This window comes from Tiliqua scincoides, chromosome 4 (genome assembly GCF_035046505.1).
Source record: "Tiliqua scincoides isolate rTilSci1 chromosome 4, rTilSci1.hap2, whole genome shotgun sequence".
NCBI classification, from domain to species: Eukaryota; Metazoa; Chordata; class Lepidosauria; order Squamata; family Scincidae; genus Tiliqua; species Tiliqua scincoides.
In genome coordinates, this window is record NC_089824.1 from 212898718 (window position 1) to 212925348 (window position 26631).

The following is a 26631-nucleotide window of genomic DNA, read 5'->3' on the forward strand; positions in this document are numbered from 1 at the left end:
GCGCGCCTCTGCCTCTCGGATCCAGAGCCTCTGTGTTGGGCTCACTGCCTGACATGGAGGCACCTGATTCATCACCAACCTTTCAGTTGGCAGTGAACTGTGAAGTCCCATTGCAGAGCTACTCGGTTTACCTGGGGAAAGGGGACAAAAGTTCCCTTCTTCTGAGGAGCTGCCGGCGGCTGCCCAGAGTATGCAGGATGTGGTGGCAGCCATTTTCAGCACCGCCACAGCCCCGCACCCTGGGCAGCTCAGGATTGGGCTGTGAGCCTGTTCTATACTGATTTAGACCATAGACATCCAGCCAGGATGGACTGCCCAGACCCGTAGCAGCTCTCCAGCATTTCACAGCACAGTCCATTTCCAACCCCACTTACATATGCCAGGATGGTCTACCCAGACCGACAACGTTCTTTAGCATTTCAGAGCAGGGTCTGTTTCCAACCCTGCTTACATATGCCAGGAACAGAATTTGAGACCTTTGGCATGCAAAGCAGTGTTCAGGGAGACTGAAGATATAGTCCGTCCGCCCCCGCCCCCCGGCAGAATGATGAAAAATGAAAACTCAGGAGAATTATAAAGCTGGAAAATGGATCTCTCTACAAACCAAATATTTAAAAGCACTTATGATGATAAACGATTGGATTATGTTTAGCTATACTAACCAGCCAAAAGAAAATGAGACCATCAGAGGTCTATCTACTCCAGCATCCTGCTTTGCACAATGGTCAACCAGATGCCCTGAAGCTGCACACAAGCAAGGCACAAAGGAAATAGTCCTCTCCCTGATGTTACCACCATCACCTGCTCTTCAATGGCATACCGCCTCCCACCATGCAGCTCTATTTAGTCATCATGGCCAATAGCTATAGACCAGGGGTGCCCAAACCATGGCCCTGGGGCCACTTGCAGCCCTCAGGCACTCCCAATCTAGCCTGCAGGGAGCCCCCAGCCTCCAATGAGTGTCTGACCCTCCAGAGACTTAGAAGGAATATACAGCACATCCTGGCCCGATGCAACTGCTCTCAGCATGAGGGTGACTGTTGAACGTCTCATGTGAGCTGTGGGATGAGGACTCCCCCCACTGTTTGTGTAAATTTACGTAAATTTATTCAAATTTGAAATGTAAACTAATTCATTTACATTAGCCCCAGCCCCTGACACAGTGTCAGAGAGATGATGCCAAAAAGTTTGGACACCCCTGCTATAGACAAATTCATGGAAGAGAGGACTACACCCTTTTACAGCTATCACCTCATCTTGTGGCACTGAATTCCTTCAGTTAATTACACATTTTGTGCAGAAATGCTTCTTTTGTAAGCATTTACAGTCATCAGTTTAGCTGCATTTAAGTTCCAGTTATATGAAAGTTATGTGAAAAGCAAGTTCTATATGAGAGGATGAAAAATGCCACCACATCATTCCTATACCTTTTACTGTGTTCCCTCTTAAGTTAAAATAAAGACCCAAACACTAGCCTTTTCTCATACTGCTTCAATTCCTTGATAATTCTGGTTGCTCTTCTCAAGCTCTACTCCTTTTTGAAATCAGAAATGTATACACTATTCTAGCTATGAAAACATTATGGATTTATATAAAGGCACACAATACTGGCAATTTTGTCCGGCAAACTTTATGAAACAACTTTAATACAACATACAGTTGCTTTAATTTCAATGTGAAGGAAAGAATTCAGATGTTTAGCCCAAAGATATATTGAGTCAATACAGAAATATATAGAAATGTAGAAAGAACATATATAGCGCATCCACTTAATTCTATGAGAAAACACACTAACCTCTGCTGCTCACTTTTCCTGTACGTGGTAAATATTTGAGAATGCTTCTTCCAAATATTCTACAGAAAAAAACAACAACACATGGTTGGCTCTGCCATGCAGTCTTTCTGCAATGGGGCAGATTTCAAAGTCTTAGGAAAACAGCCCAGGACAATGGCTACTGTAGCGGAAAGTAGACCTTTTTAAAATGCTGAGGTATTAGAGAAGCCTCTGCGGGGCTAGAGACCAAAACAGAGGAAAGAAGTTGCAAAAAAAAAAAAAGATAGATGGAAATCAGGTATTTTTCACTATATTATAATGCCATTGTACAAATCGATGGTAAGGCCACACCTGGAGTATTGTGTACAGTTCTGGTTGCCACATTTCAAAAAGGACATAGTGGAAATGGAAAAGGTGCAAAAGAGAGCGACTAAGATGATTACTGGGCTGGGGCACCTTCCTTATGAGGAAAGGCTACGGCGTTTGGGCCTCTTCAGCCTAGAAAAGAGATGCCTGAGGGGAGACATGATTGAGACATACAAAATTATGCATGGGAAGGATAAAGTGGATAGAGAGATGCTCTTTACACTCTCACATAACACCAGAACCAGGGGACATCCACTAAAATTGAGTGTTGGGAGGGTTAGGACAGACAAAAGAAAATATTTCTTTACTCAGCATGTGTTCGGTCTGTGGAACTCCTTGCTGCATGATGTGGAGATGGCATCTTGCCTGGATGCCTTTAAAAGGCGATTGGACAAGTTACTGGAGGAAAAATCAATTATGGGTTACAAGCCATGATGTGTACGTATGTGCAACCTCCTGATTTTAGAAATGGGCTAGGTCAGAATGCCAATGCAAGGGAGGGGACCAGGATGCAGGTTATCTGGTGTGCTCCCTGGGGTATTTGGTGGGCCGCTGTGAGATACAGGAAGCTGGACTAGTTGGGCCTATGGCCTGATCCAGTGGGGCTGTTCTTATGTTCACTACAAATTCATTTATTCAGAAGCTCTTTAAAATGCCCTAAATTTAAACACAACAATCTCAAGTAGTTTAATGTTTTTATGAATGCAAACACATACCGAAAATTCTTTTTCTGTATTTTTCAAAGCCAGTGAATCCTTTTCAAAATTTTCAAGCTCCTTGATGATGCAGGCATGAAAATCTTCCAGCTGTTTGGTCCTGGAAAGATTCCCCCAAAACAAAAACACAAAGAAAACTAAACATATGCAATATATAAAGTATATATAACTTTATAACATTCATTATTGAATTATTATTCCATACAGACCTGTGCTCATGTAACTCAGTACTTAATGTATTCATATGCTGATGAGCTGCTTTTAGTGATTGCTTTGTAAAGCTGTCCATTCTCTTTGAACGGAACTAGAAACAAAACAGTTATATGATTATTCCCCCTATTTTCAGAATGAGTTCCACTGTTGCTGAGACTAGAATAAGGAGCTTTCTCCTGGTGAACTTTTGCCCCTTCCATGTAAACTAGGAAGGTCAGTCTATCAGTCACCCTGAAGGTTTTCCCAGCTCCCAACATTTATAGAAAATAATCTAGCTCTGGAAAAGTACTATAGCAATCATTTAAAAAATAATGGGGATAGCTCTCTTCAAGAAAACAAAAGGCACAGGAAATGTTTGATTTCATTTACAAGCACATGGAGAGCAGTGCCAGAACAATTGCTGAACAGTAACCAAACTGTTACTGGATTGTTAGGTAGGCCTAATCCTGCCCAGGGTTGGCCCAGATCATGCGGCACCAATACATAGTGGAGCACTCAATGCTATAAGCCAGCCAAGGACCAGGCAGACCAGGAAAGGTAAGAAAATTTTTACTTACATCTCCATAGGCTGTCTGATCCCCAATGGGTCTCCTCAAAATACACCAGCTCTTTTTGTGGCATAAGTCTGAAGAACCTCTGGGGGTAGGTCTGGGCTAAGACGGGGGAGATAAGATCTGGTGCGCACAGTTGCTGCCAAGATCCACCCTCTCCCTTACTCCCTTACAATCCTCATCCAAAATATCTTGGAGTAACTTTGGACCGGACTCTCTCTTATAAGTCACACCTTGAGAATACGTCCGCAAAAATCAATACCAGGAACAACATACTCCAGAAATTAATAGGAACAAGATGGGGAGGTCCAGCCACTACTCTCAGAACATCAGCACTAGGATTGATCTACAGGACGATCTTACACTTATGGTGCCAGGTTTCCACTTACCTCACCAGCACTGGAAAACTTTGAACAGGATCCGTTCCCTACATGGTGTTTGTCAGGACTCAGTGTTTAAATGGGGGCTAGTATCTACCCCACTGTGTGATTGTGGGTTCTCCCGCCAAACCATATACCACAGTGTCTTGCTGCAAACTGAGGGCGTACACTGGCCCATGGTCTGACTTTTTCAATGAAGATAACTCTGTCCTTGAATGGCTGGATGAACTGGATGTTGACATTTGATCTAGTCTAATTGATATATAAGTTCACGTATTATATGCCATATGCTAAATAAATCAATCAATCCACCCTCTCCCACTCCTGGCACAGCTTGATCCCTATCCCTGATTTGCCTCAGCTGCCAACACAATGGTGACAGTGGAAGTGCTGTGGGCCACTTTCCCCATGCGCAGCTTCTTGGTGTTTGTGCTGGTGGCAGCTCTATGGAGTGCTTGCCATGCCAGTGACTCACAGGATATGGTACTGGATTATGAGATCCATCATCATATCCTGCGAATAAAGATTGAGCGGTTAAGTCATGGTCAAGGAATCCCTTTTTCGCAGACAGTGACAAGATGGTCATTTGTGTACTAGAACATACCACAGAAGTACCATACCTAGAACAGGAGTTCTTCAGTAACTTCTTATTCATTGTGAAAACTGCCTCAGCTATTGGTCAAAGGGAACTTCTGCTGACGTAAACATGCCTACTTTGAAGTGTTTAATGGAAGTGTACATGGACATCAGGGCATTCACTCCAGTCTCTGTTAAGGTTTCCATTGTGTTAGGTCCCATTCTGGTAGCTGCCAAAATGGCACCTATCTACACTTTTCATCTGGCTTTAACTGGCTATACAAACTCCCCAGTATATCTGATGTAACAGATGTTCTGATCTTAAAGTCCCAAGTACCTGTTATTCTTAAAATCTTGTATTTTTTAGCACTGGTAAGCAAGACTCATTTATACTCAGTGTCTCCTTTCTTGTGTTCATGTTGTTGTTTTGTTAACCAGAACTTCAGTTATACTGGGTAGTTTGAAGAGCTACTTGCTGTTGCTTTGTCCTTTGAAAATGCCCACCATAGTAGTAGGTGAAACGTAGTAGTAGTAGTAGGCAGCTTTATTCAACCATTGCCTATCAGTCTAAACATTGTTCATTTCAATGTCATAACCCACATTAATCCCAGACATGACATTCCATAAATGTAGATTATCTTTTTTAAAAACCACCAATATACAAAAAAGTAGACATTATATAATACAGCAATACAAAAATGGTATACGACAGTAGCTACGCTAAAAGACTTACCTGAATTTTCCTGGCAAACTCCTTATGAAGGTTCTGACAAATCACCCCTACACTTGAATTGTCAGCATCCCAGCCTTCTCCATCAAAACCAGATATGTCATTGATTGACAAAGTAGATATGCTTTCAGATACTGAAAAATGTTAAAACATTATGAATGTTTTCAATGGGGTACTTATCTTATAGATGTGATTTTCGAGAGATACAGTTTTTATTCAGATGAAGGACTTGAAGAATGTTCTTTCAATATCCCACAATAAGGGATGTTAGCAGAGAAAGTGCTACAAGTTAAAAAGACTTTACAGCTAATTTGTATGATCAAGGAGTGAAAGAACCATAAGTGATTCATGAGTCTTATGGCCAAATCCTTCCCTAACTTTAAGCTCCCAGAACACGCATTCCAGCAGCGTAACACACTTTCTGGCTGTTGCAAATATGGCATGCCAGGATGTGCAACCTGGTCACTAACAGAAGTAGTGAGTGTTGGATCTGCACAGCAACAGGCCTGGGACACCCACCACTGCAGGTATGATCACTGAGGGCGCGGAAGGGAGTGGGCAGAACAGGATGGGGGTGGACGGAATGGAGAAGGGATCATGAGGAGGGCAGATTCAGCCCACAAAGCAGGCGGGTTTGGTGGCGATAGCATCTCCTGACTCTTCATCCCCTTGCCAGGCTCAATCTGCCTTCACAGATCCACACAAACTTGTGCCTCAAATATTGCTGGCACAGGTCTGAGTAGACCTGGTGGGCTACCATGGGCTTACCCTGGGGCAAGGGAACAAATGTTCCCTTATCCTATGGAGGCCAAGGATCCACCTAAGTTCATGATTCATTCCACAGGCAATGTATGCTTCTTTTGCCATTTCTTTGAACCCATGAATCAGCTTTGAGTAGCTAAATGTTACTATCTTTAGTTTACTATAAATAGTTGCATTTAATGACTAGAGCATTTAATAACAATAGTCACAAAATACTCATTGTGAAGTAGCAAGGAGCCCTCATATTGGCATAATCAATGGATTGAATGCAAAAGAGTAGAAAGAATATAAGAACATAAAAAGAGCCTTGCTGGACAAAGCCAAGGGCTCATCTGGTCCAGCTTCCTGTATCTCACAGTGGCCTATCAGATGCCTTGGGAAGCACACCTGTATCCTGTTGCCAAGCCCTTGCATATGGCATTCAGACAGGCTATCTCTAAAATTCAGACACTGCATATAATCATAATGACATGTAACCTGTGATGGCCTTTTCTTCCATAAATTGATCCAAATCAAGGTGATTATCAATGTAGGCCAGGTGGCATCACAACATCTTGAGGCAAGAAGTTCCACAGATTACTTACATGAGTAAAGAAATATCAGCTTTTGTCTGTATTATGGAAGCATTTGTTGAGAAGTATGGAAACATTTGTTCCTAAGAGATTATAAAAGTGGGGTATCACATCCCTTTGGCCCAGATAATTGGTTCTGGATTAGAAGCATATAATTCTTCACAGGGGCTTGCCTGCTTATCTTGCTACAAGTGGGGGTGTTAGGACCAGGGCCCTGGAACAGCATGGGTAAGTTCAGTAGTGAACATACCAAGTTAGTCAAGTTAAGGTTTTTATTTTCCCTCTTGCATTTTAACATCCTTAACAACTTTTGCTACCATTCTCCCTTCCTCCTTTTGCTAGTTGATCAGTCCTATAAATTTTCATCCTGTACATTTTTCTTCTATTTTGATTTTTCAGCCTTTTAATAAACATATTCTTACTGTTTTCCCACCTGGTCTCAGTTCACTCAGGAGCAAATGGGTTGCCACATCCCTCAGACCATCACATTCCACTAAAGTTGGTTTTTAACAGAACTCTACAGATTTTGGGGTACCCTATTAATCTAGAGGGAGGCTTTCTCAGGGTGAACGCTCACTATCTGGCCTTCATATCTTTAGGTGATAGCCACAAGAACTATCTTTCCCCAGTCGAATCCCAGTTTCACCAGTAGAAAAGGGGGGGAACAGTTGGATGCCAGTGCTAACCACTAGATTCTGCATCTGTTTTGTCTCTGTCTTTCCCTTACAAATCTATGCCAGGAGCTGGGGTTATTTAACAAATGTGAAAGAATGTGGTAGGAGATTGGGGGGAAAGGAGAAGGGAACAATGTAAAGAAAAATGCTGAGCTACAGAGCTCAAAAGATTAGTTTCCTGCCCTAGCAAAGGCAGAGCCAGTCTGGGGAAATGGGAAGCCCATCCTGGAGGAGAAGACCATCTACAATTGGCCCTGCCTCCTGGTAGTGGGAGTGGCTTTCCCCAAGAGTCAGGAATGCCCCCCTTCGTCTACCAAATAACTTCCTGGAGCACAAAACACACTGTGCAGTTCTTTATATCCCAACCTTTGTTGTTTTACTTAAATGCCTTTAATACTGTAAATTAAACAACGGAGTGACATATTGTAGCACTTCATATTTTAACATTTTTTACAGCAATTTCAGTTCCAGCTGACCTTTGTTAGTGTTATCATCTGCTTTAAATAATTTTCTAGGGAGCAGTTTTCGTTTGCTTTCCTTTCTCCTCGTTTCCACTTCATCGGAATCACTTCCTGTATCATTCTGGTATAGTCGTTTGAAATTAGGTTGTTCCGTAGGTCCTTTAAATAAGGTATTTAAAATGATTGTTACAAACCACAGAAATTTGATACGGATTTATATAGTTACACACACAGTGGTATAGTGATAAATTTTGAAGTGCAGGAACTTGTCATGACACTCATTGTCATGCCCCATAGCCATGCCCCATAAAGACTATACAAAAAATTTCAGCATTACATTTCTTCATTAGAGTGTTTTATTTTTTTTTAATTAAAAAAAATCCCAGATAAATATAAAATTGCTAGCCTCTACATGTTTGATCACAAGTAAGTCCCACTGTATTTCACAGGACTTACAGCCCAATCTGGAGCTCCCATGGCACACAGCTTCAGTGGCACCGAAAATGGCTGCCGCTGCATCCTACACACCTTGGGCTACCGCAGGCGGCACCCCGGGAGAAGGGAACTTTCGTCCCCTTTTCCTGGGTAAGGGAAGTAGCCTTGCAATGGTAAAAGCATTTGTGTAGGGCGCTGTGCCCCACACAAATGCGCAGGATCCAGTGGAGCGAAGCTTTAACGGTGCCGCCTCTCCCTGCCTCTTGCCTCCCCGTCACACCTCCTCCCCGCCCTCTCCCCACCCTCTGCCCATCTCCCCCCCCCAGAACGCCTCTTCCCCACCTCCCACTTTCCTTACCATGGCTTGGCAGTTCATGCAACCGCCGAGCGGCGGACGCCAGGCACCTGACCAGTGCTGGGCTAGCAAGGGCACTCGCCTGGTGGTAAGCTGGCGCATCAAGCTCAGGATTGGGCTCTTACTCTCTGTAAATTTGCATGGAATTGTAGCCTAATGTAGCATGAGTTACATATTGTCTGTCAGGCATCTTTTCTAAAGATGATGGCTTAGAAGACTCTAATATATATGCTAAAGCAAATTTCTCAGTTTGCCTCCTGCAGAACCTGATCCTTTGACAAAAGTTTTGAAGGTAGCACCTGAGTGATCCTATTTATAACATCACTGCTCCTAGTATAGAAGAAGTCCCAGATCACCACTCCCTCTTGCTCCTCCTCAACTATGTCCTTGTACACACATGTAAATCCCCAAAGGCACAGTCTGCAGTCACAAAAATGCCATAGTTTTCTTGTCAGGAAAAGAAGTTACTTTTCTGCAACATCTGGGTACTGAAAAAGTGCACTAGAGAGGTTGAATACATGGCTTGCCTTGGCCACCATAAAACAGCAATGGGACAAAAAGGAAGCAAGGAAAACTAGAGAGGAATCCTTTGGCAAGAAATAAACAAATTGCTTGGACTGTTTAGTGTAATTACTTGCAATCAGGAGTTTAGTAACTTAGAGCCCAAACTCTCAGGAAACGTAAAGAAACCTGTTTTGGCAGACCAAGTAAAATTCAGGATACAAATCAGATTTTTCTTGTCTACAGTTTACTGAACATTCACTATGGAGTTAATCTTAACCATGTGCTATGTCGGTGGAATGCTCATTCTGCTAGCATAGCATGCTTTGTAGCTGTTGATGCAGCATGGCCACTGCCAAAGCAGAGGATGGGCCCACACAGTAACAGACACCAGATGCCCACCACCTCAGATAAGGATGCCTAGAGGCAAGAGGCAGGGAGCAGGTGGAACACGGCGGGGACTGGATTGAAAAGGGTTGTGATGAAGCTGGGAGGAGGGTGGATTGGGTCCAGGAAGGGGGCAAGTTTGCTGGCAGCTACACTTGCTGAAACCTGACCCTCTTTCCGGGCCTCATCTGCCTTTACAGGTCAATGCAGACCTGAGCCAGTGATACTCAATGGGACTTATTCTCAGGTACGTATGTACAGGAGTGGGTGGTTAGAAAGTGAAGATTGCATACCAGATTCATGTATTTGAGCAAGAGGTACTTCATGCCATAGTTCTTCTCTGCTTCTGCTGGGTGTGGATAAAGGTGAAGACTTTGATACCTAAACATAGTTTCAGAATAGTAACCAATGCAATGGTATGCTAGGGTAACCTTACATATAAAACATTTTCCTAAAAATAATCTGACTTTTTTAAAAATGTGAAAAACCCAAAGATTCATCAAATTTGGAAAGCATAAGAACTCAAATAATTTGAGATTAATTTTCTGCAGTAATGCTAATATATGGAATTTTTTTTAGAAATATAGGTTCTCAAAATGTTATATTAATATAACATAAGAACATAAGAACAGCCCCACTGGATCAGGCCATAGGCCCATCTAGTCCAGCTTCCTGTATCTCACAGCGGCCCACCAAATGCCCCAGGGAGCACACCAGATAACAAGAGACCTCATCCTGGTGCTCTCCCCTACATCTGGCATTCTGACTTAACCCATTCCTAAAATCAGGAGGTTGCGCATACACATCATGGCTTGTACCCCATAATGGATTTTTCCTCCAGAAACTCGTCCAATCCCCTTTTAAAGGCGTCTAGGCTAGACGCCAGCACCACATCCTGTGGCAAGGAGTTCCACAGACCGACCACGCGCTGAGTAAAGAAATATTTTCTTTTGTCTGTCCTAACCCGCCCAACACTCAATTTTAGTGGATGTCCCCTGGTTCTGGTATTATGTGAGAGTGTAAAGAGCATCTCCCTATCCACTCTGTCCATCCCCTGCATAATTTTGTATGTCTCAATCATGTCCCCCCTCAAGCGTCTCTTTTCTAGGCTGAAGAGGCCCAAACGCCGTAGCCTTTCTTCATAAGGAAGGTGCCCCAGCCCCGTAATCATCTTAGTCGCTCTCTTTTGCACCTTTTCCATTTCCACTATGTCTTTTTTGAGATGCGGCGACCAGAACTGGACACAATACTCCAGGTGTGGCCTTACCATCGATTTGTACAACAGCATTATAATACTAACCGTTTTGTTCTCAATACCCTTCCTAATGATCCCAAGCATAGAATTGGCCTTCTTCACTGCCACCGCACATTGGGTCGACACTTTCATCGACCTGTCCACCACCACCCCAAGATCTCTCTCCTGATCTGTCACAGACAGCTCAGAACCCATCAGCCTATATCTAAAGTTTTGATTTTTTGCCCCAATGTGCATGACTTTACACTTACTGACATTGAAGCGCATCTGCCATTTTGCTGCCCATTCTGCCAGTCTGGAGAGATCCTTCTGGAGCTCCTCACAATCACTTCTGGTCTTTACCACTCGGAAAAGTTTGGTGTCATCTGCAAACTTAGCCACTTCACTGCTCAACCCTGTCTCCGGGTCATTTATGAAGAGGTTGAAAAGCACCGGTCCCAGGACAGATCCTTGGGGCACACCGCTTTTCACCTCTCTCCATTGTGAAAATTGCCCATTGACACCCACTCTCTGCTTCCTGGCCTCCAACCAGTTCTCAATCCACGAGAGGACCTGTCCTCTAATTCCCTGACTGTGGAGTTTTTTCAGTAGCCTTTGGTGAGGGACCGTGTCAAACGCCTTCTGAAAGTCCAGATATATAATGTCCACGGGTTCTCCCGCATCCACATGCCTGTTGACCTTTTCAAAGAATTCTATAAGGTTCGTGAGGCAAGACTTACCCTTACAGAAGCCATGCTGACTCTCCTTCAGCAAGGCCTGTTCGTCTATGTGTTTTGAGATCCTATCTTTGATGAGGCATTCCACCATCTTACCCGGTATAGATGTTAGGCTGACCGGCCTATAGTTTCCCGGGTCCCCCCTCTTTCCCTTTTTAAAAATAGGCGTGACATTTGCTATCCTCCAATCTTCTGGTACCGTGGCCGTTTTGAGGGACAAGTTGCATACCTTAGTCAAGAGATCTGCAACTTCATTCTTCAATTCCTTAATAACCCTTGGGTGTATGCCATCAGGGCCCGGTGACTTATTGATCTTTAATTTATCAATGAGGTCTGAAACATCTTCTCTTTTCACCTCTATCTGACTTAACTCCTCGGTTAGGAGGGGCCGTTCGGGCAGCGGTATCTGCCCGAGGTCTTCTGCCGTGAAGACAGATGCAAAGAACTCATTTAATTTCTCTGCCATCTCTAAGTCTCCTTTTATCTCCCCTTTCCCTCCCTCACCATCCAGAGGGCCAACCGCTTCTCTGGCGGGTTTCCTGCTTCTAACATATTTGAAGAAGCTTTTATTATTCCCCTTAATGTTGCTGGCCATGCGTTCCTCATAGTCTCGCTTGGCCTCCCCTATCACCTTCTTACATTTCTTTTGCCACAGTTTATGTTCCTTTTTATTCTCTTCATTAGGGCAAGACTTCCATTTACGGAAGGAAGCTTCCTTGCCCTTCACAGCCTAACACAATGTATAGTCCCATTTACCTGATTAGAAAATTAAGTATGCACTGAAATCTCTTCATTAAAACAAATGGAACTTTAAAAAGTGTGTGATTTTGATTGGATAGTGTCCTGAGCTTGGTTTTGGAAATGTAGGAAAAAATGTAGTAGGAAAAAAACTGTTTATTGTATTTATACATTTCAGAGGTCACTAGCAAAAAGGTTGTGACTTCTGTAAAAACAATGAGAAATGTTGCAATTATTCAGGTGGGATGCTTTCCTTTTAAATAGATAGATTTTGTATAGGTTCCTCTCTTAAATTTGTTTTTTCCATAACGAAAAATGAAATGAAGAACATGAAAAATGGGCCCTACAAATACAGTAGTTACTAACTATAAACCAAAACAGAGCTACTTTTTCAAAAAAAATCTAAACTTGGTAATTTATTTATTTTTCACATTTTTATATCGCCCTTCCTCCAAAGAGCTTAGGGCAGTGTAATTATGTACCTCTTTTCTATTTTTCATGAGCTTCTCAGAACAACTTTTCAGTTCTGTATCAGATGATCTGTCCAAAGGGTAATTTTTAATGCTCACTGTTATGTCAGCATCATATATTTTATCTCCAGGGTCTGCAACTTCATCATGTTCACTGGTAAATGTTTTGCTTGTAGTGAAAGGAGTAAAGTTGGGCTAGATAATAACAAACAAGAAAATCATGATTGGCAATGGAGGTATACTGCCATTTTTTCAATTTTATTATGCAACTATATAGATCAATGACATCTGTAGAGTCAATGAGGGTCCTATCCAGTTCATCCAACTTTCCACCTCTGATGCAGCTGCAATGCAGCCCCAAAGTAAGGGAACAAACACTCCCTTACCTTGAGGAGGCCTCCATGACTGCTCCCCCACTACAGGATGCAGCACAAGACAAGGCTGCATCAGTGCTAGAAAGTTGGATGGGATTGGGACCTGAAATCAATAAAACTACTTCTGAGAAAACACACACAGGATTGCTTTCTCATCAGATAATGTTTATGAAAATATTTCTTTTAAAATATATTGTCAACATACCAAAGAAAGTGGACTTAAGATAGGTGACAAACTTTCATTTTGAGCTATTAGCTTTTTGCCTTTTTCAGAGGGCTGCTTTAATTGTGCACTCCCTTTATTCATTTTTTCAATATTGCTGATCGATTCCTCCTTTTCAGGTGTTAATTCTCCAATAAAAGATGATAATGATGATCGTCTCACTGAAATACGCTCTTGAGTAGATTCTTCCTCAATACTCTTCTCACTACCTAAACAATTAAAAAATAAAACAAAAAGTATTATAAATTTGAAAAAAACATGATTTCCAAGTAATGTAAATTTCACCTGCAAATGAATCTTATATTTTACCTATTACAAATTTATGAACAGGGATATTTCTTATAACACAATCCTAGGCATGTTTGCTGCAAAGTAAGTTCCATTGTGTCCAATAGGGCTTATTACATATAGGATTGCATCCTTATGCTATGTGATACTTCCTTGTATTTAGTGAGACTATTCATATAACATTGACTGGCAATAACTCTCCAAAGTTTCAGAAGTGGTCTATCTCAGTCCACTCTAACTAGAAATGCCAAGGCATAAGAATATAAGAATATAAGAACAGCCCCACTGGATCAGGCCATAGGCCCATCTAGTCCAGCTTCCTGTATCTCACAGCGGCCTACCAAATGCCCCAGGGAGCACACCAGATAACAAGAGACCTCATTCTGGCATCCAGCATCCGGCATCTGACCTCTCCCTTGCATCCGGCATTCTGATGTAGCCCATTTCATGAACTTGGAGTCTTCTGTATGCATGTGCTATGACTCCTTGAGAACACATAGTAAAGAAAAATCTGATTCCTGATTTCCATACTTACTAGGGAGTATGTATGGAAGGGAGGGCACGAGGATAAGGTCTCTTGTTATCTGGTGTGCTCCCTGGGGCATTTGGTGGGCCGCTGTGAGATACAGGAAGCTGGACTAGATGGGCCTATGGCCTGATCCAGTGGGGCTGTTCTTAGGTTCTTATGTACTAAAGACATCACTATTAAGTTCCAATGCATAGCACCCCATAACAAATAATCCATGTACAAAATGAAATCAGCAATTAGGGATAGGGATAATAAAAGCAAGAATTTTCCCTCAGTTTTCACCTCTTGGAAAAAGTGGCATTTTGGGGGGGTGGAGCCAGCACTTGGCGAAGTAGCAGTGAACCTCAGAGGGCTCCCGGGGGGACTGCTAAATAGATGTGTTTTCATGTGCCTCAACAAATAAGGTACGCTTCGTTGCCAGGAAGACGGTACGAAGATCTGAGAGCTTGAACAGGGGAGTCCTTTGAAACAGGCAATTTCAAGGATTTCTCTCCGTTTGCTCTGTGCTGAATCACATTCTATCCCGTTCACCATCTTGGAGAAGATCCGGAAAGCTGAGAACTCCCCCTCCCACGGCCTAGATACAACATGACAGCGAAAAAAGCTTTAAAATGTGAGTAGACTTGGCTCATTAAAAGGCTTTAACGAGAACTGCAATCAAGAGGTCTGAAGGAGGAAAAGATAACTTTAAGATTATTTATGTTGGCCAGTAGCCACCCAGAGGGGAAATAAGTGAATTTGGATTTCCCCTGCTGGAGTAAACACAAGGTTATTTTGTTTAATGGTATGCACTGAAGAGAAATAAATAAGTAATCTTCAACGGATGAAACAAATTTTACTTTTGTTTTCCCAGCAAAAAGCCTTGATTCAAGCCTGGTCATTTAAAGGCATACTAACTTAATTTGACAGTGTTATGGGTCTGGATTATTGATCCACACTTTGTGGAAGAAGATATCTAAGATAAAGATTTGGATGACTCTTTAATTGTTTGATTGATTTGACATTCTTATTGATTGGATTTGGAACAAAGATTTATATTTTTTGTTCACAAAAACTGGAAATTAGCCCTATAAGAAGTGGCTGGATTTGATATGGACAAAAATGGCACTTGAAAGTAAAAGCCAGTCCTTATTAATGGATTTCTTGATGGATTTTAGAAGTGAAATGGAGCAACAGGTCAGAAAATTATCTGAACAAATGAACCAGACAAACTCCTCCCTGTTAAGCAAGCAGGGACGGATTACAAATAATAGACAAGAAAAAAGAATGGATCCAATGTCAGGCGAAACTAAAGAAGTGGAGTATTTTGAAGTGAGACAGGAGATGGAAAAAGTAACCGTCACTATAAAAATTAAGAATTTGAAGGAAGAAAATAGAAGGAACGTCCAGAGAGTACGCTGTCCCAAGAAGAGGAAGAACTTTGGGATTAAATTCAAAAACAGAAGGAAGAAAAAGAAGGAAAAAAAGAGAGAGGCCAAGAAATTTAGAAGATTTAAGAAAAAGAAGAAATGGAAGTAGTGGGAGGAGCAAGAAGGAAAGTACCAAGAAGTCAGAGAACAAAACAAGTATCAAGACAGCAGTTAAAATGGCTGAATAGCAAGTAGAAAAAAACATTTTTTTAATGTAGTTATTAATGGTTTAAATTTTTTGTTAGAAATGAAAAGTATTTTATTAATTATATTAAATTAAAGTAGATGGAAATGGAAATTGGGAATATAAGTACTGTGAAAACTAAAGTGGTATTAAGATAAATAAAAGGGTTATCTTTTAAAAGAGAAGTTATATAAAAATAAATTATAGATGGCAATTTTATTTTAGAGAAAATAGTAAAAGTGTACATTGGGTCATCAAATAAATGTTGGATGAGTAAAGAATTGAGGGAATTTTTTTATTATATGTGGTGGATAGGCAAAAAAATAAGGAAATTTTGGGAAATGATACATAATATGTTATAAGAGATATTGATGTGTGTAATACCATTGTAATTGGAGATATTCCTTTTAGATGTGATATTAGAAATTAAGACTCAGATAAGAAAGATTTTATTTTAGTTATTAGTTTACTGGTAAGAAGAGTGTATAAGTAAAAATTTGAAGCCTTTTTATGATTGGATAGATAAGGTTAGAGAAAAAATATTGATTGTTTAGTTAAATTATTAATCAGTAGATCACTGAATATGATAATTTTTGTATTGATGAATAATTTCGTTTGGATTAATGTATGTTGTAATTGATGGCCAGTATCCTTGTGTGTAACCTATGTAGTCCTAGCCCTAAGCCTATCCAATGTTCCTTACCTGTATCTGTAATAAATAAATAAAGTATTGCATTAAAAAAAGAGGAAAAAGTGGCATTTTTACCCTCAGTTCTTCTATAAATCACATGTAGCAAAGACTGACAGCCCAATCCTGAGTTGCCCAGGTTGCGGTGGTGCAGAAAATGGCTGCTGCCACATCCTATGCACTTTGGGCAGCCGCCAGTGGCTCCTTGGGAGAAGGGGACTTTCGTCCCCTTCCCCTGGGTAGAGAATAGCCCCACAATGGGGCTACTCGATTCACCACCAACGAAAACGTTGGTGGTGAATCAAAAGCCTCTGTGTCAGGCGGTGAGCCCAACACAGAGGCTTTGGATCCAGTGAAGCACCACTCCACAGGTCCCACCTCCCTCCCTCCACGCTCCCTCCCCTCGGCACACCTCCCCCCTGCCCTCCGCTCGCCTCCCCCCACGTCCCCACTTACCTTTCTGCTGCTCGGCAGTCAGCGCAGGCTACCAACAGCACTTGTCCAGCACTAGGGTTCAGTTTTCTTTGTTAAATAGCATACCCAGGGCCCCCAATCAAGGTGACTATAGCATTGGGAAGGGGCTTCAACCCTTTTTCTCTACCCTGGTCCCAATCAGTCCCCTGGAGCTATTTGCCCCAGGAAGAATTCTCTGGCATAATAGAACTTTCCTCTAGAGTCAAATAGCAGCTGTTGGGGAATGTAGTTGGGACTGTGGTTGGGCCAGAGGGTTAAAGCCCCTATTAAACTAGTCTGCAGGTATTATTTAAACAAAGAAAAAACAAGTACATGGCTGCATAGCCCATGCTTAAAATAATGTTGAGATTTCAGCTTGATCCTGTGCTGGTATGTATGGCTGCCCTTTGTAGAGAAACTTCAACCCATTTTTTCCAGACTAAGGCAACTGTAATAGCAGTTTCTCTCCTGGGGATAACACAGCTTTGAGGTGCCAGGGGTTTTGTTGCAACTGTGGCATGGGAGCAAAGGATGAACCTCTCCTCTCTGTATGCGATGTTGCATATAAACAAATGTACACACACAGTTAAAATTATGTAGCTTGACCCTGACAGGAACTCTAGAAAATATCTAGCTACTCACAACTACTGTGAAACCAGCACTTCTGAATCTGGCCCTGACAGCCTGCTGTTATACAGATTCTGTAGGAGGGCAATGGTGGACCTGTACAACAGCAAAGGCACTGGAGCTTTTAGGGAAACACTGTTAAGATTCAAGTCTAGTTATCTAAAAAGTGTTTTAGATTAAAGCGTATTTATAAATGTGGAGTAAGAAGTATATAATTTCAGGTTTTGTGTTTAGCTTTATTCAACACTCTGTATAACAACATTTATTCAATTCTACACCAGGAAATATAAAATACTTACTTCTCATTATTTCAATAGAAGCTGGACTCTCTGATGAAGCCATTGGTGATAATTCCATTTTTCTTCTTGGCATACCATCTTTAGATGTAGTGGAGGTTTTCTCTTGATTTACCAATTTTCCTTTTGCTGCTTCATTGGAAACAATCCTTTGCTGTACCTTCAATTGATTCATAGGTTTGTTTTTTATATTTTTGCGTTCTGGCTAGAGGTACAAAAATGGATCAAACACATTTCACTGGATGCTAAGCACAATTGGCACTGATATATCAGAAACAAAATAAATATTTAAAATATATGAAATAATCTAAATATTTGTCAAAAATTCATTGGTCATTCTTTAACATGTAAATACTAACAAAATTTACAATAATGTTCAATACAGAAGAAAAAATGCTCCTTACATGTTCTTTTAATATGTTTTTCTTAATTAAGGGTTCTGAAGTTTCCTCTGCACTATCAGCCTCTGAATCAGAAAGCTCTTTGTAACTTTTTTTGGCTAGCGCAGCTCTTCGAGGTTGTTTTGATCTGATAGGTGGTTGTTTTTTTTCAGCCTCATTGACACTCTGATTTTTAGGAACAGAATCTAAACAGGATCTTATCTTTAGAGAAAACAAACAAAACACTTGAATAGTGTGGGCCGGTTTTGATGTCACACAAAGCAAAGCCACCGTTTCTTTTATACAACTATAGTGTCTTTTACCAGAAGCCTTCAACTAACCATGGTTTATTTTAGAAAAAACAGACCCATATTAAACCATAATCTGAACCAATAGTTTGAAGTTGGCCTGTAACTGTTCTGCCTTATGTCCAAACTAAGAATCTTGGCTAAATCCTGACTTGTTTCATTGGCTACACTCTCACAGTACTTGTGTCTCGATATGGTAGCCTAGATCAGTAGCAAAACAGAGACATTACAGACTGAAATCTGCCCTTTCTGGTCCTCTAGCCAAGCAATTCTTGCTCTCTTTGTTTGCCTACAAACATAGTCCATGAGCCAGAGCCTCAGGGCCCAATCCTATCCAATTTTCCAGCACAAGTGCAGCCGCAATGAAGCCCCAAGGTAAGGGAACAAATATTCCCATACCTTAAGGAGGCCTCTGTGACTGCCTCCTTTTCATCTCTCTCAGTTTCTCAGAGTCATCATTACATTTTTTACCATAGTTCTAAATTTGATAATAGCAAGAATTCTGCAATTATGCTGGCGTGGAGCATATTTCAATCACCTATAAAATCTTCATTAGTTAAACCAGGACAGTCAAATTCAGCAATTCAGTACTCAAGTTCTTGTGCTCGCTCCAGAAACAAACAGCACTCAGTTATCTCCTTCAGTCTGGCATTGGCATCTTCTTTAATCCATTTCATCTTAATACACTATTTGCAAGCACTTGCTTTACCGAAATATTGGCCAAAAGGTGTCTTTTTACTCCTCATTTCCAAATTTCTTCAAGATTGCCAAACAAATTCAAACACTCATGTAAGGAACAATGGCATCTTGTCCTGAAACTTACAGTTCAATCCTATCCAGCACCAATGCAAAGGGGTCAGCACACAGCATGGGAATTGAGCAGGCTGGAAGTCTCCTTGAGGTAAGGGGACATTTGCCCCTCTGCCCTGGGAAAAGCCCCAGCCGCAGCAACGGGTCTAATTTAGACCAGCAGGGAATTCAAAGTGGCTCACAAAATAAAACACACAGCAAAAGTTTAAGTAAAGACTGCCATAAACACCTAACCATAGCCACCTTTGGACATGTCAAACTGATTGTCCAGTTCTTTCTATAGCCTTTTTTCATTGTAATCCTAGCTTTCTAAAATGTATAATGTACTATGCAATCTTCTGTATCTAGCATGTAGTTGTACTACATCCATTATAGCTTCAGTCTCCTAACTAGCAGCCTAACTAGCAGATCCACTTGTGATCTGCTGGATTCCATTTTGAGGGGAATTCAAACATTTCTTAATCTGAATCCAATTTGGTTCAGGTTATCTGAAGCAAACATTCTATTTCTTTAAGCCGATGGATTTGGGAACAGAGTGTTTAAGATGATTACACAGGCCTATAAAATTGAGGGTCAGAAAAGTTTTTCCCAAACTTTATGGTGGTTTGATATGAATTTGAGGTGCTGATTTCAAAAATGGCATCCGTTTTGCCCTATCACATCTAGTTTTGGAGATATAGTATAGCCTCATTAGTGAATGGTTCAAGCAGCTTCCTCATGAGGAAGGCCATGGTGTAGGCTTCCTCATGATGAAGTTGCTTGAACCATTCACTAAAGAGGCTATGCCATGCTTGGGATCATTAGAAAAGGTATTGAGAACAAAATGGCTAATATTATAATGCCATTGTACAAATCGATGGTAAGGCCACACCTGGAGTATTGTGTCCAGTTCTGGTCACCACATCTCAAAAATGACATAGTGGAAATGGAAAAGGTGCAAAAGAGAGTGACTAAGATCATTACTGGGCTGGGGCACCTTCCTTATGAGAAAAGGCTATGGCGTTTGGGCCTCTTCAGCCTAGAAAAGAGACACCTGAGGGGGGACATGATTGAGACATACAAATTTATGCATGGGAAGGATAAAGTGGATAGAGAGATGCTCTTTACACTCACATAACACCAGAACCATGGAACATCCACTAAAATTGAGTGTTGGGAAGGTTAGGACAAACAAAAGAAAATATTTCTTTACTCAGCGTGTGGTCGGTCTGTGGAACTCCTTGCCGCAGGATGTGGTGATGGCATTTGCCCTGGATGCCTTTAAAAGGGGATTGGACAAGATTCTGGAGGAAAAATCCATTATGGGTTACAAGCCATGATGTGTATGTGCGACCTCCTGATTTTAGAAATGGGCTTTGTCAGAATGCCAAATGCAAGGGAGGGCACCAGGATGCAGGTCTCTTGTTATCTGGTGTGCTCCCTGGGGCATTTGGTGGGCCGCTGTGAGATACAGGAAGCTGAACTAGTTGGGCCTATGGCCTGATCCAGTAGGGCTGTTCTTATGACGTGATAGGGCAAAACAGATGCCATTTTTGGAATCGGCACCTCAAATATACCCAGGAATTGGTGTAACGTTTAAGGAAGCAAAATGCGTGTTGGCCTGTGTTATTAAAAGGGTATTAGCAAAACATTTTAAATGTTTCTTCATATGAATAGACTCTGTCTAAATGTAAGAGGTAGGTTTACCATACCTGTTTTTGTTTTGTTTTCTTTTGTTGAGATATTTCCTTCGTGCTTGACACAGGGGATTTATCTGGGGGGAAAAATGAAGAAAATAAAAACAATATTTATTCAAGAAGTCCACTATTTATTTTGCCAATTATATCCTACATAGCCTACTTCAGTACATAGAGCTAATTTTCAAACCATCAGTACAGTGTATCCAACATGTCAAAGAAATGAAGACCCACAGTGCCTTAGTTATAGGGGTGACCCTAAAATTGCCTATGCTATAAACTACTAGTTTCCATGTTTGTAAAGAACCATATAGACTCTATGCATAACCACTTTCTTTAGCAATCTGGAAACGAGACCTACTTGTCAACTGAAGATCTGTATGCAATGACTCTGTCTACTGTTTAGCTAAGCATGTGACTCTAATAGACCATATCAGTATTAGAAAGATACTCTATGAATACAATCCTAAATTGCACTTAAACCAGCACAAGTCACTTGCGCTGGTTTTGTGGGTGTTACAAACGTGCCATAAAGCACTTACGCACTACTGCAGGAGTTGGGGAGACAGGTGCAAGGAAGTGCACTGGCTTCCCCGCCCCAGACCAAGCCCCGGCAAAGTTAACTCCGCACTGCTGCCAGGTTGCAGGCGCAGGGGCTTTGGGAGGGCAGGGAGGGTGTTCCTGGGCTCTGGGAAGAAGGGTGGCAGTTGGACTGGTGGCTGGTTGGACCTCAGAAGGGGGTGGGACTGGCCTCTGGCACTTATGCTGGATCCTAACCCATCTCCTGAGCAGCCCAGTCTAATACCGGGCTGAGTGGATCTGTGCCAGAAATTTAGCTGGTGCAGATTCAAATAGTCCCATTGAGGTGGCTGGGGCACTGCTTAGGGTAAGGGGAAACATATCCCAAGTTGCCCCACAGCCACCTCCAATCCTGCGCTGGATTCAGCATAGACCAGCCAGCCTGCCTGTTCCAGTGCAAGTTAGGATTGGCTATAAGTTTGAAACACGTCAAAAAGAGTTTGTGGAGGTCAAATTGGAACATCAGATGATTTGGGGAGTATGGGCTTTGCTATTAGCCTGTTAAGCATTTTGCTTTTTAATAAGGACTGTATATAATTTTTTTTATTCCTTCAACACATATCTCAATACAGCAATGTCTATGTGTTTTATAAATAAAATCAAAATACCTAAGATACAATGTTGATTGGTGACTGAATCCAAATGTGGCTCACCTTCTTGCTCATGACTCAATATCTTATACTGATTTTAACTATCACAAAACTAGATTTGCAAGCTTTTGTGATGCATCTGAGAGTAATATTGTTATATTTCCTAACATTCTTCAACAATTGCAGCTGTGGTCTACCTGTAGGGCGCTTTCCTTGCACGAGTTCTCCACAGAGAAGACCCTTTGGGATCCGGCCATCATCCATTCTCACGACATGACCGAGCCAACGCAGGCGTCTGTTTCAGCAGTGCATACATGCTAGGGATTCCAGCACGTTCCAGGACTGTGTTGTTAGGAACTTTGTCCTGCCAGATGATGCCAAGAATGTGCCGGAGGCAGCGCATGTGGAAAGCGTTCAGTTTCCTCTCCTGTTGTGAGCGGAGAGTCCATGACTCGCTGCAGTACAGAAGTGTACTCAGGACGCAAACTCTGTAGACCTGGATCTTGGTATGTTCTGTCAGCTTCTTGTTGGACCAGACTCTCTTTGTGAGTCTGGAAAACGTGGTAGCTGCTTTACCGATGCGTTTGTTTAGCTCAGTATCGAGAGAAAGAGTGTCGGAGATCGTTGAGCCAAGGTACACAAAGTCATGGACAACCTCCAGTTCATGCGCAGAGATTGTAATGCAGGGAGGTGAGTCCACATCCTGAACCATGACCTGTGTTTTCTTAAGGCTGATCGTCAGTCCAAAATCTTGGCAGGCCTTGCTAAAACGATCCATGAGCTGCTGGAGATCTTTGGCAGAGTGGGTAGTGACAGCTGCATCGTCGGCAAAGAGGAAGTCACGAAGACATTTCAGCTGGACTTTGGACTTTGCTCTCAGTCTGGAGAGGTTGAATACTCTACTCTTCAACAATGCAAACTCCAAACATTGATCTATATCTCATCCATTTCTATAAATTCCTAATTAGATCTGCTTTAAGCATGCCAAATCATTACATTATTATAAATAGTTTACCTGCTTGCAGCATTTTAGGTTTCTTCTGTTTTCTGATCCTGCCATAGTCTATCAGCTGAGGTTTAGGTTTTCTACTGGATTCTCCTAGCCAGCTAATATCCATCTTAGTGTCATCTCCTCTGTATTCTGTATCTGTGTCACTGAAAAGGTGTTGCTTGTTTTTATTTGTTCGGTTCTATAAAACAAGAAAACACTGATAAACCATTATTTGCCATCAGATTTGTGGGGCAGATTGAGCTAAATAAGTTATGACAGGCAGCTCAATCTTAACTAACTCCCTGCACAGTCATGCAACATGGCCTCTGCTGTATCCTGTGGTTGTTTTGGCCTCTAGAGGTCTCATCAGGTAACGGAACATTTTTTCCCTTGCCTGGGGTAAGACTCAGCAGGCACCATCAGTCAACTCAACTCTGTAGCTGGCACAAGTCTGAGTTGACCCAGGAAGTTGGATCGGACCCAGGAAGGGGGTTAGTATTTGGTAGGTGCTGCTGCCACCAAACCCATCCTCTTTCCAGGACTAATCCACCCTCCTCCCTTGCCCCATTGCCTCCCCATTTCACCTACCTCCTGCCCTGTTCCACCCTTTCCCACCTCCGTCCTACACCCTGCATAGGTTTAACATAGGCTGTCCATCATTAGGTGGGCCCAACCACTTGCCACATGTGGCAGTGGTCAGGCTGTGCACTGGTGCTGTCACATTTGTAAATGCAATAAAGATGTTTACGCAGTGTAAAGGCCGCTTAGGACTGGGCCACAAGTCATACTGAAATCAACAAAACAACTTGTCATAACTACCTAAAACCCAGTCAATGGGGTTTATTCTTGACTATCAAGAATATTGATATTACTTTACAAATATGAATAAGTGGCAGGACTGAGACCATATATGCCACCTGAATATATGTGATACTTTATGTATCACATTCATGAATGTCTAATAGCCTGTACATCATCTGAAGTTTAAAGAAGTGAAAACAAGTTAAAGGAAGAAACATCTGTGCTGCCATCACGACCATTCAAAAACAAAGGTAATGGCTTATCTACAGATAAGTGAACACCCCCCCACCACCACCACAGCCATTACCTTTGTTTTGGAATGGTTGTGATGGCAGTATGTGTGTTTCTGTCCTTAAGGAAGTGAAAGCAAGATAAAGAAAGGAACACCCATGCTGCCATCACAACCAAACAAAAATAAAGGTAATGGTGCAGTGGGGGGGGGGGCTCCATACCCACAGATAATTGAAACAGAGGGGGCTTCTATCTTTATAGCACCCCCCATATCCATGATTTCCATATCTGCGGAGAGTCCGTGGAATGGACCCCCATGGATATGGGGGCACATCTGTAGTACCTATGGGTTAGGTTTTCTATTACAACTAGCCATTTGCTATCACGTACTGCTAAAGTGTTAAAGTGGAAATACTGCTTTCTTTTCTTTGCTTATCAGCTAGCTTGGGTAACATAATTTATGTTGCATCTCTGTTTGTTAGAGCCCATCTAAGGGACCATAAAAGAGTTTCATTGACAAGATTATTTTTTGTGTGTTCTAAATAAAAACTGAAATTTGACTCATTCAAGAGTCTGAACATATTTCCTTCCACCAAAACAAGTGCAATCCTGCTTACCTCTTGGTCACAGAAGCTGGCTTCTTCTGAGTAGGGACAGAGAAGCATAATGGGGAAGAGGGCTAGCCTTTTTTGAGCCCCAAGGACCCTTTTTGAATGGGGGGGGGGAACCAGCTGTTAGAACTTACCAGTTTAGAAGTTAGGGCAGAAGATGCAGAGTCCAAATCTACACAAGTAACAGTATGATACAACCACAACTATAGTACTGATCATAGTATGACTTCTAAATGAAAGTCCATCTTTATAAGAAATGCAAAATAAGGATGTTTATCTGTGGTTTACAGTCATTACCTGTAGATTTTTTGGTAACTACGTACATGGTATCCACAGAAGAAACTGTTCTAAATACAGAAATTGTAGATTTTTTTTGTGTGTTTTTAAATACCTTCTTGTCTTGTTTCTTTTGTCTTGTACTTTTTCCATCACTTACATCATTCCTAAAAACACATAAAAATCAATTTATGGCAATGATTATAACTTAAGTAAACACTTTCATTGGTTTAATTTGCATTTTGCCTACTTGAAAGTCTACAAAAATGACCCCTCTAAATGGTAAAAGATAGCCCAATCCTATGCTGCGTAAGCACCAGCATTGCGAGCTATAAAGCCCTTTCCAGCACCCAAGGAGTAAGCAGTGCCAATGGGAAGGCAAGTAAGTGTTGTGCCGGGTGGCAGAGAGGTGGGGGAGTGCAGACAGAAGTGATGCTTGGTAGCCAGTCATGAGTGCAGATCACTGATAGACACTTCTAAGAAAGTCAGAGCCCAATCATGATCTCAGAGCACCAGCTCACTGCTGTCGTGCACTGTCACAAATGTACCATAAGGCACATTTGCAGGCCTTAGCATTGGTGTTCCGCTGGTGCTAACCCAGCGCTGGCGGGTGCTGGGCTAGCACCAGAGCTCTACCGCTCGGCGGTCGCATGGACCACTGAGCAATAAAGAGGGAGGTGGGGGTGTGGGGGGGGGGAGGTTGAGAGGAAGCATTTGGGGGTAGAGAGCAGGGTGGCAGGGAGGTGCGACAGGCGCAGCTTTGCTCCACTGGATCCAGAGCCTCTGTGTCAGGCTGCCTGACATGGAGGCTCTTAATTCTATTACAACCTTTGGGTCTCCATAGAATCGAGTAGCCCCATAGGGGGGCTACTTGCTTTACCCGGGCGAAGGGGAACTAAAGTCCCCTTCTCCCGAGAAGTTGGTGGCAGCTGCCTGAAGCATGCTGGATGCAGCAGCAGCCATTTTCAGCGCCGCTGCAGCCCCGTGCACTGGGCAGCTTAGTATTGGGCTGTCAGTAAATTAGGACTAGGGTGTGGTGCCTGAGGGAGACAGCATCAGAGGGTGCGTTCTGGTCAGCGGAGAATCAGAGGATATGGGTGGCATGGTTGTTATAGTTAAGTCAGACTGGTCATTGCCCATTTTAAAATTACAGTGGTTACTGCTCCACATAGTAGAGAAAAACATTAGAAGGAACACTGCTCACCAGAAGCAGTACTGCTGAAAGGGCATCCCATGCAATAATTAGGTTCTCCCATATCTTGAAAATCTGATCAAGATTTGCATATTTTCTCTTCTGTCATTTATTTTTTATTTATTTTTATTATTTTTATACTGCCCTTCCTCTAAGGAGCTCAGGGTGGTGTACATGATTCCTTCCCTCCTCTTGTTTACAAAACAACCCTGTGAGTTAGATGAGGCACAGATTGGCCCAGGGTGAACCAGGAAGCTTCATGGCTTAGCAGAGATTTGAACCTGGTCCAATTCCAGAACCACTACACCATCCTGGCTCTCAATTTGTAGGTAACAAGTTTCTAGGTGAGAAAAAGTGCTTATTTCTGGTTGCCAACTGCTCAGTGACATCACTTCCTGCTTAAATTTGTCACTTCCAGCCCTCAGAAGGCCCCATGGATGCTAACCAGCTTACTTTATGAAATGAGTTCGACACCCTTGGTCT

General features: G+C 42.1%; 1 protein-coding gene across 1 annotated transcript in view; it reads right to left on the reverse strand.

The window, feature by feature from the left end:
- SYCP2 (synaptonemal complex protein 2) overlaps nucleotides 1-26631 on the reverse strand; it is a 69800-nt gene that overhangs the window by 3092 nt on the left and 40077 nt on the right. The window contains 13 exon segments of the mRNA XM_066626430.1: nucleotides 1796-1854; nucleotides 2857-2956; nucleotides 3066-3160; nucleotides 5310-5440; nucleotides 7791-7934; nucleotides 9747-9834; nucleotides 12645-12827; nucleotides 13212-13438; nucleotides 17707-17908; nucleotides 18108-18305; nucleotides 20893-20954; nucleotides 23062-23236; nucleotides 25072-25123. Coding sequence (XP_066482527.1) covers nucleotides 1796-1854; nucleotides 2857-2956; nucleotides 3066-3160; nucleotides 5310-5440; nucleotides 7791-7934; nucleotides 9747-9834; nucleotides 12645-12827; nucleotides 13212-13438; nucleotides 17707-17908; nucleotides 18108-18305; nucleotides 20893-20954; nucleotides 23062-23236; nucleotides 25072-25123 — 1716 coding nt within the window.